At 36.9% G+C, this 18,940-nt stretch overlaps 4 protein-coding genes across 4 annotated transcripts; 3 read left to right on the top strand and 1 right to left on the bottom strand.

The window, feature by feature from the left end:
* The first annotated feature begins 373 nt into the window (after positions 1-373).
* Positions 374-2,475, top strand: LOC113324215 (uncharacterized N-acetyltransferase ycf52-like). The gene is made up of 4 exons (XM_026572536.1): positions 374-814; positions 896-954; positions 1,258-1,314; positions 2,043-2,475. The coding sequence occupies exons 1-4, from the start codon at positions 374-376 to the stop codon at positions 2,191-2,193; spliced, it is 708 nt and encodes a 235-aa protein (XP_026428321.1). The 3' UTR covers positions 2,194-2,475.
* Positions 2,476-2,905: 430 nt separating this feature from the next.
* On the top strand, positions 2,906-5,596 carry LOC113322949 (quinone oxidoreductase-like protein 2 homolog). Its single transcript, XM_026571155.1, has 6 exons — positions 2,906-3,335; positions 3,423-3,531; positions 4,021-4,112; positions 4,201-4,459; positions 4,775-4,918; positions 5,213-5,596. The coding sequence occupies exons 1-6, from the start codon at positions 2,995-2,997 to the stop codon at positions 5,306-5,308; spliced, it is 1,041 nt and encodes a 346-aa protein (XP_026426940.1). The 5' UTR covers positions 2,906-2,994; the 3' UTR covers positions 5,309-5,596.
* A 318-nt stretch (positions 5,597-5,914) lies between these two features.
* LOC113322948 (autophagy-related protein 18c-like) lies at positions 5,915-10,039 on the bottom strand. The gene is made up of 5 exons (XM_026571154.1): positions 9,888-10,039; positions 8,078-8,808; positions 6,795-7,041; positions 6,559-6,682; positions 5,915-6,413 (listed from the first exon to the last, which is right to left on the bottom strand). Exons 2-5 carry the CDS (start codon positions 8,780-8,782, stop codon positions 6,308-6,310), a joined length of 1,182 nt encoding a protein of 393 aa, XP_026426939.1. The 5' UTR covers positions 8,783-8,808; positions 9,888-10,039; the 3' UTR covers positions 5,915-6,307.
* Positions 10,040-16,010: 5,971 nt separating this feature from the next.
* On the top strand, positions 16,011-18,079 carry LOC113324214. Its single transcript, XM_026572535.1, has 3 exons — positions 16,011-17,102; positions 17,317-17,751; positions 17,909-18,079. Exons 1-3 carry the CDS (start codon positions 16,011-16,013, stop codon positions 18,077-18,079), a joined length of 1,698 nt encoding a protein of 565 aa, XP_026428320.1.
* Positions 18,080-18,940: the final 861 nt, after the last annotated feature.

The following is an 18,940-nucleotide window of genomic DNA, read 5'->3' as shown; positions in this document are numbered from 1 at the left end:
GTGGGACCCATCTCTGAAGTCCGTTGGAACCTTATCTTCTAGTGTCTTGTGTCCATCACGCAGAGGTCTGCGTTTTCCACTTGATCACGCAGAGACATCCTCGCTCGTTCCACGGGTTGATCGACACGTATACTGCTCAGAGTGTTTAATGAGGGTGGTTGAGATGCCTGCTCGTGTCAGACAAGTATCTTCTGCCCCCGTCACGTCCGTGTCAGCTAACTTTCTCTCCACCATTGATCCTAGCTTCTTTTGGGATGAGATAAAGTGACTCCTTGGAGTTTATTTGGTGTTCCGTAGTGCATCGTATTTTGATGTCTCGGCCTGCATGCTTTCCACGTATTTTTCTATATACACGTGTCTGACGGTGAGATATATGTATACACAATATCTTCCACCAATTTCAGCATCAATCTCCAGCAAACCTCTGAAAAAAGTCCGACCTCCCATTTTCATCTCAACAAACCCATCTCACATAAATCCAGTCCATCTCAGAGATCTTTTCAGTTCCTGCAACCTCTCTTGTCACCGATTTCCGAACATTGATTCAGAAGGTAGAGTTGAACCAGTTGATTTAAACAAACTTCGAATCGCTCTCTCCCATAGTTCAGTTACTGTTTCTGTTTTCTGTAAACCTTTATCCATTTCAAATGAAGAGTGTCCGGGAGAAGATGGAATTATGACTCAGAAATCTGAATTAGGGTTCGGTGAATTGTTTCAGAAAGCAATACCAGTTAATGAATCTAATGGGAGATTGGTTGGTTTTGGTCGTGTTGTTTCTCATAATGGATTGACTGCCTCAATTCATGATGTCATGGTGAGAAACTTAAAATTCTTTTCCAGAATTGGAAATTTTCATATTTCTATATTGACATAATTTTGATTCAGCACTTTTCAGGTACTTCCGTCATTGCAAAGACTAGGAATCGGTCGAATGATAGTTAAAAGGATCTTGAGGTGTGTAAATCCCAAGTAAAATTGTTTGGCAGTTGCCAGTAGCATTTCTATTACATTACTGGAGTTTTTATACATTATGTCTTGAAATATTGAGGAATTCTCCGCGGTTAGATGGTTCTTAGCTTTTGTTATTCTTTGTAGAATAGCCATGTGGAAAATTGAATATGATGTTTCCTATGTATATGATGAATTAAAGGTTGTGGTAGTGAAGTTGTTGACGAACTTGACTATCCGAATAACAAGATTGTCGACTGAGTTGAGTTTGGGATGGTAAGCTAAGGATTTATTTTCTTATTTTCACAGGGTTCTTACGAACAAAGAAATTTATGATATATCAGCTCTTTGCTCAGAAAAAGAGAGGTAATTTTACATTTCTTGAAAATTTGAACCAACTCATAGAACTGACTATTGGTAATGTATTATGATACACGATCAATCAAGCCCAACATTCTTATGTAAACAATTTTTATGAAAATCTTTGATCAAGTAGCAATAACTCATGTTGGAACTACTAGTTAATCAAATGAACAACAATCTTGTACCATCCTAATTCTAGGAAAATCCTTGATGTAGTTAGATTTTTCATGCTAATGAATTAGGGGACCCTTGCGATCTTCCCAGAATAACTCGGATTGCATCTTGAGATGTTTTGCTGTTGTCATTTCATGGGGTTAATTACATTCCTCCATGTCCATGAGGCACATTCTTTTCTTATTTTTCTATTTGTTTATCCTTTGTGAGGCGCATTCGATTTATCCAACCTCGCTCGCCATAACCCAAGGATTGCAAACTTATGGTTAAATTTATTCCCCGATAAATTTGATTGTAATATGATGGTTTAGGGGTAACTACACTGTTATTAGTTTTCGATAGAACACTATTGTTTCTATTCACAGTTTGTATCGAGACCACAGACTATCATCACTTGCGCTTTCAGTCTTGATTAGTAGCAAATGGAAACTTTAAACAAATTGTTTTGAAGATATGTTAATTTATCAGCGAAGGACTCATTAATTCTGCATGCCAAAGTCACTTCTTGTTAACTGTAGCCAAATCAGAATAATATCATGATCATGAATGCTTGGCAGATTGTTCTTTGAGGCATGCGGATTTGGAGAGGACATGCTGGAATCCACCACAATGATTTATACTAGAACCTCGTCAAGTTCTGATACAAGATGTGATCAGATACTCACAAGGGCAGGTCGGATGCTGTTATTAGTTCCTTCGTCAAGATAGCCTTTCCATTCGTCTTTACGGCAACAATCTGGTGCCGTGCTAGTATAATGCATGCAGAAGATCGAGGTCCTTGAATTGGCAGGTGTTGTTCATTTTAATTGTCCTTAAAACTAGTTCTCCTCCTTTTCACATAGGCAAACTTGAGACTCAACCACCGTAGCTTGAACTGTGACTTGCATAGCTGTTGTAATCTTATTCATAATAAGCCAAAAAGTTTGTATCTATTGTAAAGATAAATTTTCATCTAAAGTTTTGGGGTGCGGCACTCGTTTTCCTGTGCAATGACTGTATTTAAAAGTCAGTTCTTGTTTTAAGCTGTTCACAGTATTCTGAAACTTGGGGTAGGATAAGCATCTACAGTGGGAATGCAACTTTTAACAAATCGTCATTATACTCAAATTCATAGAAGTCGGATTTAAAACATTTCAGACTTGCAGCAGGTCATCAGTACAAAAGGCCCGTCTCATTTTGGATGGGTACTCTCGTGCCATTTGATAAATTCTATTCTTGAAACGCCATTTTGTCAAAGAGCTGGAACACTGAGTTGATTCTAATTCGGAAGTCAGGGTGTCGGCTAGTGTCTGAAAACAAACACAAAATGGTGATCGTGCTGGGACTGCTCAAGAGCAGGATCAGTGTAACTAGAGTGTAATAATAATTGATGACGTATCAATCCTATCCGTTTTATTTATTTTTCTTGGGTCTCGGACAAAAAGAGATTATTTTCTCATCATTTCTGTCTGATCTCTCTCTTTTTCGTCTGTTTCATTTTGCTCACCACCATCATCATCAAGTGATCAAATGGAAGCCCTAGTTTGCAGAAAACTCGGTGATCCAACGATTCCGATATCACAAAATTCAGCAATAACAGTCTCAACAGTTCAACCAATCCCTGAATTGAATTCCCCTACCTCCATTAGAGTAAGAGTGAAATCTACTAGCTTAAACTACGCTAATTACCTTCAAATACTTGGAAAATATCAAGAAAAATTCTCTCTCCCGTTCATTCCTGGTTCTGATTTTTCTGGTGTGGTCGATTCTGTTGGAAATGAAGTTAGGAAGTTCAAAATTGGAGATCGGGTTTGTTCATTCATCAGTCTTGGTTCTTTTGCTCAGTTTATTGTTTGCGATCAAAATGATTTGTAAGTAACTATCATTTTATTAACAACCTCTGTTTAGAAATTGGCTTTTTTGTGTAAAGAATTTGATGATTTATTGGAAAATTGAAGGTTTTTGGTTCCCGATGGATGTGATTTGGTGAGTGCTGGAGCACTTCCTGTTGCGTTTGGGACTTCACATGTAGGGCTTGTTCATAGGGCACAATTGAGTCCTGGTCAGGTAATTCAGTAACTCTCCTACTCTAGAGATTTTATTACTACCTGTAGGTTTTGTTACTGTATGTTTAGTAGAACGTCAGAAAAACGGACTCCTACACAGCTGAATGAATCAAACTGGTTAGAATTTGGTCTTGGTTTAGAAATGGAATTCATTTGAACCTTGATCTGTGGCACTCATGCACCCAAAGCCTTGAATCTGTCATATGGTAGGTGAATGCAAACAATGAATAGTATGGTGAGAGACTTTGAGATCCACAGAAATCATAATGCACCCAGTTACTAGATTCGAGCATACTGAAATAATTATACCCGTTATGTTAATCAGTTGTGGCATTAATTATTTTTTACGGATACTGAACCTGAAAATTTGAAATTGATAGAAAGTTGTTTCGCTGATTGCAATTAAACATGGGGCAAGGCAATTAGTATTCTTTCTAAATGCTCCATACTGGATAGTGCTCTATATTGAACCATGGTGATAAAAGTGCAGGTGTTGCTTGTACTTGGTGCCGCTGGTGGTGTTGGACTTGCAGCTGTACAGATTGGGAAGGTCTGTGGTGCAATTGTTATTGCAGTTGCTAGGTATTCTCATTTACTCTATTATTAATCCTTTTTTCATGTGTAGATTAATAGATATAATCAAGGCTTAATGTATATTCTTGGGTTTCAGGGGAGCTGAAAAGGTGGAGTCTCTCAAGTCGCTTGGTGTTGAGCATGTTGTTGACTTGACCAATGGGAGTGTTATTGAAAGTGTAAAAAAGTTCCTGAAGGTCCGGAAGCTTAAAGGAGTTGATGTCCTATACGACCCAGTCGGGGGAAAGCTTACTAAAGAAAGCATGAAGCTACTCAACTGGGGGGCACACATCTTGGTCATAGGATTTGCAAGTGGAGAAGTCCCCGTTATTCCTGCAAATATTGCACTTGTTAAGGTACTGCCTAGATGTGGCTATACTATCAATTTAAAGCTCAATTGTTCACCAAATCAGTTTGGTTTACCCTACTCAAAATAGCTGTTCCTTATATGCTGAGCTGGACTTGTTTTACCTTCCTCTTCATGGAAGAAAAGAGGGCTCGCAATCAGTTTTTAAGCTTGAGCCAAATAAATGAAGGTTTGTTGGAGTCGTAAGTCCAAAACTCTAAAATTGCAAGCAACTGTCCCGTCATTACTTGGGAGTTCGGTTAAAGGTCAAGCTGGGAGACCCACTTCTTAGTTTTAACAATCTGATCTTATTGTGGCTGCACAGAATTGGACAATACATGGACTCTACTGGGGGAGTTACAAAATGCACCGGCCACATGTCCTTGAAGAGTCTCTCAAGGAGCTTCTCTCCTGGCTAGCTAGGGGTTTGATAAGCATCAAAGTTTCTCATATATACAGCCTATCAGAGGTAAGATGGGCTTTACTGCATATTGTTTTTCTTACCTATGTTAAATTGCTTAGCCTTAACTTGATGCTTAATCAAGCAAGCTTTTGCCAACAGTGCTCAGTTTACTCCAGATTCCATAACCCTACTATCGTACATGGTGGGTTTTGGCTAAAACATTCCAAGCATTGCTACTTAAACTTTTGTCCTATTCCACTTAAACTTCTGTTGTTTTGGCTAAAATATTCCAAGCTTTGCTGCTTTAACTTTTGATGCGGTTTACACTTTCACTTAAGTTTTTAATCATGTTCTTCACAGGCAAACCTTGCATTCTCAGCAATCAAAGACCGGAAAGTCATTGGAAAAGTGATGATTGCTTTTGATGATCATAAAACTGTCAAGTCGAAGCTCTGATTTTCTGTTTGCAAGCAATATAACTCAATAATGTCGTTGTATCATCACATGCCCGTCCTCTTCCAATTTCTTCTATGGAGTTGTTAAAGACATCACTGGTAGTTTCTTTTGGAAGACATGAATGAAATACACAATAAAGAATATCTAATGAAAGAAGTCATTGCTTTTACGATAAAAAGTCTAGTGTGTGTTTTGAACTCAGCTTGGCTGACTCGAGTTTCATTTTAATCGGCAGCTGTATGAATATTGCTTTAACTGAGAGTCTATAGATGATGAGTTACCACCTCAGGGAGAATGAGAAATCCTAAGTTAACTACCAGGAAGCTGTCAAGACTGGGATCAAGGATCTTTTTCCCAACCCTTCTATGTTATGCAGTATGCACCAAGTCCTCGACTCCCATAATCGTAAGGCCAACAAGAGTATCTGCAAAGCTAGTATTCAAACAGCACAGTACGTGTGCTATATGATGTCTTATAAGACACCATCAGAGAAAAAGTCATCGAACAATTTATGAGGAATGTCTTAAATTTGTTACATGCTCATGCCGTTAAAAGACTTCCGAATCTACAACTGCTGGGAATGTTAAGCAGTAAATAAATCACATTAAGAAAAAAATTTGATTTGACGAGAAGTTCCACAGTGATATAGATAAAGACCCTACAAAGGGAAATTGCACGAACACGAGCCATTCAGAAGCTTGCCTCTACAATGGTTAAGACATACGTTCACATAATTTTAACATTAAATAGCCAAACATTAGTTTGTACAAAACGGTAAGTTCATCAAGGGGTATTCACAATCAAACCATGAGGTGGATTTGAGCATCACCTGCTTGGAAACAACAGCAACCATATCGAACGGGGCCGAAACAAAGACTAGCAGCCATAAGATGCTGCAATATTTGGGTGATGATTTTCATCGACCAGTCCGCTGTTATAATTTACATATGGAAAGGTGAACATTAGGAAGAAAACCTGAATTGATTTTCTCTATGGTGTTCAAGTGGTTCCTGATTTTGGCCTATTGTCAATTTTCAGAAACCTGATGTACTCTTGCTGCGACATCTCCCCTCCATTTAATGGGTCAAAAGTGCACCTATAGAAACTGGGTATAGGATTCCCAATAGTGACAAGTATTAGTTCAAATGCTGAAAGTAATATAATTAAATCAACTAGATGATACTTTGCATTTAGCAAACATCATACTTTAAAGAGAGATATAAAATAAGCAGTCGGTTTGTAGTTTTCACCTGCCATCCATGCCAACGATCATGACAGAGTTCTGAAACCCAAATGCTGCAACAAACCGGTTGTTTTCTGGTACAAAGAACTGGGCAAATGACCATTCTGAGCTAAAATACTTCGGTAACATTCCTGACAAAGAACCAACAGAAAGTACTGAATTGACGTGTGGAAGCAATTTTATGATTAAAAAAATACCGGGGAAACCTAGAAACTGCATCTTTCATCTTAAAATTTCACAAACCTTTCATAAAAGAAAGGGATGATCCAGGGTTACCACCAGTATTTGGGGATAGGAGATTATTCGAAAAGTTCTGGTGGACGGTAGGCGATTGAGCAGTGCCGTAATGGTTAGATGATTCCTCCCCCACCACCCGTACCCTGAGACTGAAGATATGGACTGTGCCTTTGTCACTCGAGACGGCCAACCACTGGACATTTGGAGAGAGTGCAATACTGTATATTTCTGCTCTGTCCACCCCCCTGCGGACCTACTAAGGGAAGCAGTGCACGTAAATTAGTTACAGGTGTTATACCATTAGCATATCAGGGCAGTAGTGAGTTTGAGAATAACATGTGGTCTGGGAGCAACCATAATTATGCAACTAGTTTATTTTCAGTTGCTACAACATAAACATCTTTCTTTTTTTGCTAAGTCCAAAAAAAACTTCTGCCCACAACATAAACATCATGCACCACAAGATGGAAGTCGATTTTATGGTTCAGAATTCTGCAACTAACATCAGAGACTGTAAAGAGTTCAAACTTACCGTCATTAATTTGCAAATTTGAAGCCACAGTGTGTTCAAGATTACAACTAATAATTTGCAAACAAGGCAGAACTCAAATTTGGGCTTGCGGTTCTCTCTAGTTACATGAATATGAGAAAGACTTTAGGCATTAAGTTTTTGTGACCACCCATGAGGTGGTCTACTGCGGTAAATACTCTTCAAGATGGAAATGGATGCCAGTAAAGGCTAAAGAAAACTGTCTTCTAGTTAGAGAGTGGTTACGTGCATATAGGCTAAACGGAAATCGAAGATCACAACCCTTGATGGATAAGCAATTGAAATATACTGATCAGTGGCTTTAGCAAGGATAGAACCCGAAGAACTTGTTTCATCAGGAAGACAACTTGACATTGAGTAATATGACAGTCAAATCTATCCTGGTTTATAATAAGATTTTTCTAAAGTCTTGATCAGAATACGTTAACTAGTACTAAGGTCAAACCATAATCTTGACTCTTTTATGATAGTATGTTCTAGAGGAGTAAATATACAGTAAAGCTTCAGCATCTAGTGCTAAGAATTCAAACACAGAAGAAGTTTAACCTAGTCCACATGGACGAAGCAACAGCTCATGCTTTGCCACAATAAGGACACTATTTCAACAAATGCTGAATCATTTGAAGGTTACAACCATGTAAAGCAAAAACTAAAGCGTTCAGAACGTGCTCACTTTAAAAGTTTAATTACACAAATAAAGCGAGAAACATAACGCAGGTTCCATGTAAAATCACTATACCTCTTGTAAGCGAGTCCCATCCATTGTGTTGAAAATTCTAACCAAAGTGCCTTTTGTACTTGCAGTAGCAAGAAGAAGTCCATCCATAGTTAAGGTAAAGCATGCCAAGCTAGAGTCATGAGCATCAATCAATTTTGACATCTTCAACCCAAAGTGATCTATTCGTACCTGCCCTCGCTGGAGACCCAAGCAAGCCAACACGGAGGTATTTGAATGGTGTGAAAGGCAACAAAGCCCTCTTGGGTTTGAAAATGTCTCTATTTGATGAAGAAGCTTCAGATCCGTAAAATCATAAACATATATCTTATGTTCAAGAGCCACAACGATGTGTTCCCTTCTAAGTTTCACGGCACGTACATCAGATCTGAACGAAAATTCACCAATGCATCGGCTCTGGTGATCATCCCAAATCATAACTTTGTTAGGAGGGTACTGTGGATTAGATCCACCACCAACGAGGGCCAGAATGTTGCAGCGGAACAGCATTTCAACAATCCCAAACCCCCCACTTTTCAAATCCCTCCTAAAAATTTCCTTGAAAGGGTCACAATTGTAAATCCGAAAACCACGGCTTGTCCCAGCAGCAAAGCATCCATAGTCCTGATTCCAGGATGCCGACAAAAGCTCCATCCCATCATTGTCATTAACGTCCAATTCAGATGGAGGGTAAGGAACCGAGGGCTGAAGAAGCAGGGGTTCCGACATGCCCAGCCTATCTGACAAATGTGTCCCTGAGAGTTTGGAATCGTAAAATGTTGCAGTTAAGATACAGTGTTGTTTCAAATTGTGTAGTTAAGAAACACATTATAGGCATCAAAGACAAGTAATTCCAGCAAAGTTCATTACTTCAAACAGCTACTAGGCATCGACATCAAATACTTTTCCTACTTATTTCTTCGAAAAGAAAAGCAAGCAATTTAGATGAACTTTCGAATTACATGTCAAACCAAAGTGCCACCGACAGATAGTTTTAATTAAGTGCCAACATCTGTATATCAAGTACTCACTGAAAGAGATCAAAAAGTATTTCAAGTACCAAGACAATCATAGAATGCTTGCAAACTATTTCAGAGGTAAACAAGAGCGTAAAATAAACCGAATACTTTCCCCTAACTCTAAGATCTATCTATAGAAATCTTTAGTCTATTAACTTTGAGAAATTCACAATTTTGCAAAATTTCCCTCATTTCATTTTGCTTTTTCTTGTGAAGTTATAAACCATTGCATTCATATTCAGCAATTCATCACAATTACAACCACCAAACATGCAACAAGATGAGAGCAAAATGTTCTGAGAACACGTCCAAGGAACAACTAAACCTACTACTATGTGCCCACCACCACTACAATCCATTTCATTACATTAATTCTCTAATTGACACAGCAAAGTAATCAAAAGACTCAAATTTGGCTCTAATGTCATAAAAAAATTGTTCTAAATTGTCCCGCAATGGATCCAACATCAAGAATAACTAAAAGAAATTCAATAATCAACTGAATGACGTGAGACAGATCTAGCAAGAAAAAAAATTGGACACGAAACTAAAGATAGAGAACTCCAATAAATTTACCAGCTTTTCTGCATTAACACTCCAAATGGAAAAGGAGATCCAAAAGAAAATAAAGCTTACATATTTTACGCAATTAAACAAAACCCAAATCTCCTTAGTACCCCCCATGAAAATTTAAATTCAAATTAAGAAGATTTCCTATTTCAATACAAGAAATTTCATTTCAAAAATAATTAAATATATTCTGTAACACCCCAAAATTAAAGTACTAAAATGAAGATCAAAGTCAAAAATCCAACCTGAGATTTGTTTCAGAGCGCGAGTTCATCGGAGAGAAATTTCAAAAACGGATTTCAGCAAAGCTGTTTCTATGTATATTAGTCTATGAGGGGAAGAGAAGAAAAGAAAAAGGAAAAAAGAAAAACGGAGTTAAAAACTGGTTTTAAATTTATATATGCGTGGTGATAAGCTTTGGGTGTAACGTTAGGATTGATGAGATTATGTATGTGCCAATAACTGAACGCCAATTGCCTATGGATATCAGATTGTAAAGTGGTTGTGCGTAGATTGTCGGGGGGTCAAGTACAAATGGCAGACTTTGATTGGAGGATTTGGTCATTTTTGGAAGTTTGCTCGTCTAAAAAGCTTTAAGTGAAAGTTTTGTTCTTTATGTTGGCTTCTTCAAACACACTTTGATGGTACATTGCTTGACCTAATAATGAATAGCAATACAATAATAGAGATTGTTATTAAATGTTTAGAGTCCCATTTTTACCGTAACCAGATCAGTTCCGGAACTAGAATGTGGTGTTTGCATTACTTGTGTTCTATTCTATAATTAGGCCAGCACAATGGTAACATGTTTCCCTTTGGCTATAAGTCAAGTATGGTGAATTATGGGGCAACACTTGATTAATGTGGCGATTTCGTTTCACCTAGCTAATGAGTGGAGCAATTTTGTTCCTCTTTTAAGCTAAGCGATGACCGTTTGAAAAACTGTTTTACGGAAACTGAGTTTTATTTTTCGGATCAATACAGAAATCACATTTTCGATAGATATTCGATATTTGTTTTCATTTTTCATTCATTTACTCTAATTTCTTATTTTAGCTCTTTTTATTTATTAATTTTTTTTTTCATATTATATCTCCATTTTCTTTTTTTTATCTACAACAAATATTTAGACGTAGCTGTTATGTTGTTTCGAGATGGATTGAATTTTTCTATGCTAAGCCCTCTCGATTATACTATATAAAACACTGTTCTTTCTTCTACTCAGCGAATTCAGCAAGGTGACCTTCTTGGACCTCTTCTTTTTGATGTTGATTTGCATCCTTTAGTAAAGAAAATCGATAGCTTGTGTGACTTATACCTCCAGGCCTGGTACTTGGATGATGGTACACTAATTGGTAATATCACGGATCTCTAAGGCGCACACAATCATCCAAATGAATGGACATATCCGAGGTTTGCAACTTAATGTTTCCAAAACGGAGCTGGAACTGTTCCGTCCTACAATTGATCCACGTAGCGTCGTATCGGGTGTTTTTCCTGATAACATTGATAGGCATTCCAATGAGGTTAAGCTTCTTTGAGCGCTCGTTAGTCTGGACGTCCAGTTTTGTGCTCAAATGGTGTTGGACGTGGTGAACAAGGCTATACAGTTAATGGATTGAGGACCCTCAGAGTCAGCTGTTGTTTCTTCGTAGTTGCTTCAGTGCCTCCCGACTATACTTCTTGGTGCGTACGACGCGCCCAGCAGTTGTGCAACACGCTCAAGCCCAGTTTGACAACCATCTTTTGCAACATTTACGCCAACTGATCACTGGTGATGGACCTCGTTTTGGCCCTCTGCAGCAGCGCATTGCTTCACTCCCTTTCAGAGATGATGGCCTGGGCATTTACACCATGCATGGCCGATACTGCTTATTGTTTCTTCCTTGTTTCTTGGGGTTATTATTGTTTCCTTGCAGGATTATATTTTACACAACACTCCAGTTACGGGCACCAGCTCCACTTTCCAGTCCTCCATCGACAATTACATATAATTTTGTGGCTCTCTTTCTTCTTCTTTTAGCTTCATCGACACCGTCCCCCATCTTATAAGAATCCTGACAGTTTCATACTTCGATGATGTGAAGACATAAATGCCTAAAAAGTATTCCATGTCAGAATGTGACTTAGTTCTTTAGCAATGCAACAAAATAAACCATGATCAACACTATCTTATAGCTATTCCTATTAATGGGTTTAATTAAAATATTTGGTCGTGCCAGTTGGCCTCAGTCTTATGTTATCGTTTGGGTATCCCACTTTTTAAAGAAGGTAATTCATGTTCAAGTTGCAGTAGAGAGATTGACGTTTTTGGTGACCACGCCTTGCAATGTGCTAGTGATGTAGGCTTTAAGTTTCGGCATGACCTTTTCCGGGATACTTTGATTGATGCTTGTTTTAGAGATGGTGTACATGTTAGGAAGGAAGTTGTTTTGGGCCTTTTATATGATGATAGTTCTGCCTTGAGGCCTGCTGATATCCTTGTTTATAACTGGGAAAATGGTCAGCATACGTGCATTGATGCCACAGGGGTTTCTCCTTTCACAAGTGGTGGGGTTCGTGCTTTCGCGCCTGGCCTTGCCATCTCTAATTTCGTCATTCGTAAGCACAATTTTTTTTTGGATAAACGCAGTGCTCAAAAGTATGGTTTGGGGGTTTTATATTTTTCTACCCTTGGTGAGCTTGGGGAAAACACGGTGGTTTCCTGAAAAGATTGAAGTGTTGCATAGCCAATTATGATTTTTATGATAAAATTAGGAATTTTATTTTCCAGTAAATATGGTTTGTCATTCAAAAAGGGATCGGTGCGCAACTTGTTGTGAGGTTACCGACCAACTCCTTTGCGATTAAAGATGATTAATAACAATTTAAATATTATAATATTTATCCAAATCTAGTAAAAAAAAGAAAAAAAAAAGTTTGGGGAACAAAAAAACGGAAAGTTTATGTCTCTATTAGCTAAGTGATGCCCCTAATCTAATTTAGGTGCATCTTCATTCTTATTCCGTTTGGATACATCAAGCTAAAGTTAAAGCTAAGCTAAATGGACTTACCATTATGCTTGGCCTTAGGTTGATCTTTTTTTCTCAGTCAGGTGATTCATCAAAATCTGACTTATTAATATATAACTTGGAGCAATTTATGTGGGAATGAACAAACCCATTCTTTTGTTCAGCCAGGTGGATGGCCAAACTAGGTTTTCCACTATGATAAAGTAGTGGGCGTTAGATCAGTAGGCATGCAACCCAGATAAAAACGCTGGCGTCTATAGATCCATCTCTGGCGTTCGAAGGACAAACGCTGGCGTTGGAGGAACCAATGCGGCGTCACAGGTAGTTTTTTTAAATTCGAAATTCACTTTTTACTTCTTTAAATTACCACCATTTTCAAACAATTCACTTACACCAAATTTACTTCTCTTGAATTTTCTCTTCTAAAATGGCTGAAAAAGCGATCACACTTTTTTGCGATGCAAAACTTGAAGCCGTTGTTTCTAAGATATGTAAGAATTTTAAAAAGATTGAAAATTGTAAGAGGTAAGTGCAAGTTTTAGAAGTTGCTCCTAGAAAATGTTCCGCTAAAAGGAAAAGAAGAGTTTCAGTTTTGAAAGTTAACAACAAAAAATTCAAAAACAAAGGCGAAAATGTGAAAGAGCGCGTTGAATGGAAGATACGTCAAATGAAGATAAACAGAAGGCCAAAACTTGTACTCGATTTTTATTGAAGTAGTTTTTAGTACGTTTTACTATTGCCTACGTTTATTTGAAGTAGTTTTGGTTCAGTGAAAATATTTGATTTAAAAGAACCAACAATGAAACTGGAATTGAACATTGATTATATTAGTTCTTTTGCTACCTTCACCTCCCTTGAATTCGAGATTCACTGATCTTAACAACTCGGGCGAGTTACGCTCTGCAACTCGGGCGAGTTACGCTCTGCAACTTGGGCGATCAACTCAGTGATTTTTTTCTTCTCTTTATTCGTTTTCAGTGTTCAGATTCATTAAATTTCAGGTGGAAAACTCAACCAGTTGTATTGAGCAATCAATTATTTCATGTTTCTTAGGGTTTAATTCAGGTGGTTTCATGGATTCTTGTCCTAAAACCACTGAAATTGAAAAAAATAAGGTCACTATGGCTATATCTAGTAATGAAAACAATTATCAAAAATTTCGTCCATAGAATTGCCAGATGATTTATTTGAAGAAAGCTTAAATCCTTGGAAATTTTCTCTGATTGGGAGATTGAATTTACAACAACTTAAGTTTGTCGATGTTGCTATCATTCTTAGACGAGAATGGAAGATTGAAGGTGACTGCAAACTTATTCCACTGGGAAGGGGGTTTTTCACAATCAAATTAGATAACGCAACAGATCGTCAGTATATCAAGGAAGGAACATGAGAGGTTACAAATCAAATACTTCAAATAAGAAATTGGATCTCTAATTTTCGGCCACAAAGTAAAAAAACTTCTAGAGCTATGGTTTGGGTAAGATTCCCAGGACTCGGTCTTGAATTTTGGTCTGAGAAAATACTGTTTAAAATTTGTAAGGAATTTGGTAATCCTGTGAACTTGATGCTGCAACAGAAATATGTGAGGTAGGTTATTATGCTAATGTCTTAGTTGAAGTATATTTTGCTAAATCTATACCAAACAAAATATGTATTGGCACAAAATATGGAGGTTTCTTTCAAGACATTTCAATTCCAGATTGTCCAAAGTTCTGTTCAACCTGTAAAATTTTAGGACATTTGGTCACTGAATGTAGAGCGGAAAAAAGCAGAAATCAATCCACAGGTGAAGGTCATAATCATAGCACTAGGAAGACAAGTAATACTTCTAATCATCAGCAATCTCCTAAAAATGGTAATGCTTCTATTCAGCAGCAAGGTCCTAAAACTCCACATATTCCTTTTGATATATGCAATAATAATGAAGATGTTGTTAATTGTAACAATAAGGAGGTGGTGCAAGTGAGTACTTCTAACTCTGTTCTAAATCTATTAGTGGAAGATTAAGTAGTTTCAAATATACTAACTTCTCAGATTGAAACTACTCATGTAGTAGTTCACTTGAATAGTGGTAGATTTAATGCTCTCAGCCAAATTGAGAATAGAGAAGAAGATGAAGTGAATATTGATGAAGAAATTATGGCTGACATAGAACCTCATAAGCTTATTCAAATGGCAGATGTAACTGAGCTAGAAAAGAGTGAAGTAAAGTTTGTGGATGCTGGATCAGGAAAGGTCACTACAGAACCAGTACAATTTGCTTCATGGACTTCAGTGGTAAATGCTTCTGGGACAAAGAAGACAACACCTTCAATAAATGCAGTAAGTATAACTCTCCAAATATTAAGAATATTTCCATTGATACTTCTTCAAAACAAGCACCAGTTAAATATAATTTTCGAAGAAATGTTGGAAAAAGAGGTACAAATCTCCAACAAAAACCATGAAAGTACTTTATTGGAATTTTAGGGGTCTTAGAAGAGCTAGGGCCCAGCAACAGTTGTATAATTTAGTTAAGCAATTCAACCCAACATTACTATGGGTTACAGAATCAAAAATCAAATGTTCTTCTTCTTTTTGTAGTAAACTAAATCTGCCTGGTATGCAGAGTATGGTAATTCATAATACTTCAGTTAATCACAAAGGTAATATGTGGTTGTTTTGGATTAATTATATAGTAACTCCTTCAGTTGTCTCAGTAACAAGTCAAATGATTACAGTTGAAGTGGGTAATGTGCTTGTATCTGGAGTTCATGCTCATGTTAAAGTAGTACAGAGAAGATTTTTGTGGTCTGAGATGCAATTGATTAGTGATTTAAACAAACCTTGGTTAATCATTGGTGACTTTAATGTTGTTCTTACAATGGAAGAAAAAGTTGGCGGCAATTCTCCTCCAAGAAGATCAATGTTGGACTTCAATGAGTGTATAAATGCTTGTGAACTCATACAAGCTCCTAAAGTTGGATTAGATTTTTCATGGTCAAATTGCATAGTAAAAGAATTTTATGCAATCTGGATAGAGCTTTCTTTAACTTGGGGTAGCTACAAATGTATGGAGATTGGGGTTATAAAGTGGGTATTAGAGTGGTGTCATATCATTCACCCTTACTGGGAGGATGTGCTAATGTTCCTAAGCCAAAAAATGTCCCTATAAGATTTCAGAAAATGTGGTTGGAGCATCCTGGTTTTATGAAGATTGTTGAAGATAGTTGGGCTGAACCAATACAAGGAGATCCAACTTATGTTTTTATGCAGAAACTTAAGAGGTTAAAAGTAATTTTAAAGGAATGGAATTGGAAAATATTTGGTAATATTCAAGTTAAAATTCAAGAGGCAGAAGTTTTGGTTAAATAGAAAATGTTGGCTTCAGATAATAATCCTCAAGATGAACATGCTCTCCATGAGCTTGTAATGACTCAGAATGAATTGAATTTAAGGGAGGTTCAACATAGTATCATGATGAAGCAAAAATCAAGAATTCAATGGGTAAAAGAAGGCTCTGCAAACACTAATTTTTTCCATACAAATATTAAAGTAAGACAAACAAGAAATATGATATGTGAATTGGAGGATAATGAAGGGAATTTGGTAGTTGATCAAGAAAAAATTGCTGATATTCTAGTTGAATTCTTTCAGAAAAGGTTCCAGTATCAAGAAGTCAACATCAATGAGTTATTATTAGATGTAATTCCTCAATTAATAACAGAAGAAGACCAAAATATGCTTGACAGTGTTCCAAGTTCAGATGAAATTAAGAAAGCAGTCTGGGAAATGAATGCAGACGGAGCACCAGGTCCTGATAGTTATTCAGGTATTTTTTACAACTCTTGCTGGGAAATCATTAACAAAGACTTTGTGGAAGCTATACAATATTTTTGGAGGAGAAAATACATACCAAGAGGCCTCAACTCAATTTTTTTGGTATTGTTGCCCAAGACTCAAAATGCTAAGAAACCAAATCAGTTTAGACCAATTGGTCTAAGTAATTTCAGTTTCAAAGTATTCACTAAAATTTTATCAACAAGAATGAGTGGTTTGATGAGTAAATTAGTATCATCTCAACAAGCAGCATATATAAAAGGTAGAAATATTCATGAACAAGTGATGTTGGCTTCAGAATTAGTCAATGAAATGAGACATAAGAGAAGAGGTGGAAATGTTGGCATGGAGCTTGATATTTCACAAGCTTATGACTCTGTAAACTGGAGTTTTCTGTTTCAAGTTCTTAAAAAATATGGTTTTTCTGAATCATGGTGTGCTTGTCTTCATGTCTTGTTCTCTTCAGCCAAAGTATCTGTTATGGTCAATGGTGGTCCAAAAGGATTTTTCTCAATGGAAAGAGGATTGAAGCAAGGTGATCCCCTTTCTCCAATTTTGTTTGTTTTGATGGAGGAGGTGTTAAGTATAGGATTAACAAAACTTGTTGAATCAAGAGAACTTCAGCCAATGGTAGTTAGAAAAGGGATTTATCCTACTCATTTGTTCTTTGCAGATGATGTTTTCATCTTCAGCAATGGTTCAAAAAAAAAGTTTAGAATCTATTCTCAGGTTACTCAAGTGCGACCAAGATAGTTCAGGCCAGTTGATAAATAGACAAAAAAGCAAGTGTTTTGTGGATAGTTGCTCTCCTCTAAGAAAATCTCAAATTTCTAGCTTGTTGCAGATGGAGATTACTTCTTTTCCAGATAAGTACTTAGGTGTTATACTAAAACCTGGGAGAGTCAAAAGCAACACAGTTTGGCCAATGATGGAGATGATGGAAAGTTATTTAGAAGCATGGAAAGGCAGATTACTATCCTTTCATGATAGGTTAGTTCTTATCAAGTCAGTTCTCTGCAGTATTCCAATTTATAATATGGCTGTTTATAAATGGCCAAGTTCTATCATCAAGATTTGTGAGAGAATTATAAGAAATGTTTTATGGACTGGAGATAGTGAGGAAAGAAAATATGATACTTTAAAGTGGAGTAAGGTTTGTAATCCCTATAATGAAGGTGGCTTGGGTATTAGAAGGTTAATGGTCACTAATAAAGCACTTTTGATGAAGATGATGTGGAAATTACTTAATTCAGAAGAAGATTGGGAAAAAAAATTTACGGTAAAATATAAGGACAAAAATGGTATATGGTGCACTCAATGGAAGTTATCTTATTGGATATGAGATAGTCCTTTAATTGACATATTTGGATCCAATATCACAGTGCAAGCCAGTTTACACCTGAAAGTTCAAGATTTTTTTGATTGATGGTCAACAGAACATTCCTTCTAATCCGCAAGGTATAATTCCTATTCCTTTACCTTCAGTGAGTGGAGGCAAAGACATGGTAGTGTGGTGTGGAGATGTGAAAGGAGTATTTACTACTGCTGCTGGTGTTGAGAAAATTAGAGTCAAAGAACCTAAATTGCATTGGCCTTATCAGATATGAAAACCTTTTTTGCATCCTGGAATTGCTAGCAACATTTGGAAGATTCAACAAGGTGTTTATACAGATGATGAAAAGTTGGTGGATAAAGGATACTCATTAGCTTCAAAATGATGTATTTGTCAACAAGATCGAGATAGTATGAAGCACATTCTGTGGCAGTGCGGCTTCAGTACTAATATCTGGCAATGGTTAGTGCAAACTTTTAACTTTCAAGTACCTTCTTCACTGTCTGATATTTTACATTTTGCAAAGCATAAAAGTCCTTTTGTTAAACAAGTTTGGAAGATAGCTTCCTGTGCCATATTGAGGGAATTGTGATTTCAGAAGAATAAAGTGACTCATGAAGGTATTTCTCCAAATATGGAGTGTTTTAAAAGAAGAATACTGAATCTGGTGTTTTATGGAGGTTATAGAATAACTGGTGCAAAATGGAGGATAGAGTATGATTCATATATACTTCACTATTTCATGCTAGAGCAGAGAAACATAAGAAATTATGATCTAAAGGAATGTCAATGGAGTAATCCACAATTGATTTATCTACTGTTCTGTTGTGATGGTGTTGCTTTAGGTGATCCTGGAGCAGCAGGGTATGGTGTTATTGCAAGAGATTGTCAAGGTCAGGTCATTGACACTATTTCTGGAGGTGTTGGTAATGATACAAGCTTCATTATAAAAATCTTGTCAATTGTTTGTGCAACAGAATGGGCAGTAAAAATGCAGTGTAGTAAGATAATCATTAGAGCATCTGACAAGTCAGTAATTGAAAATTTCAAGTATGAAATAATTCCTTGGTATCTGAGAGATAGATGGCTACTTTCAACTTGCAAGATATCTGATATCAAGTATGAGGTCTGCTAC

The sequence above is a fragment of the Papaver somniferum genome, chromosome 11, assembly GCF_003573695.1.
Source record: "Papaver somniferum cultivar HN1 chromosome 11, ASM357369v1, whole genome shotgun sequence".
Classification (NCBI taxonomy): Eukaryota; Viridiplantae; Streptophyta; class Magnoliopsida; order Ranunculales; family Papaveraceae; genus Papaver; species Papaver somniferum.
The sequence above is the reverse complement of the archived record's forward strand: the minus strand, read 5'-3'. Positions and strand labels throughout refer to the sequence as shown.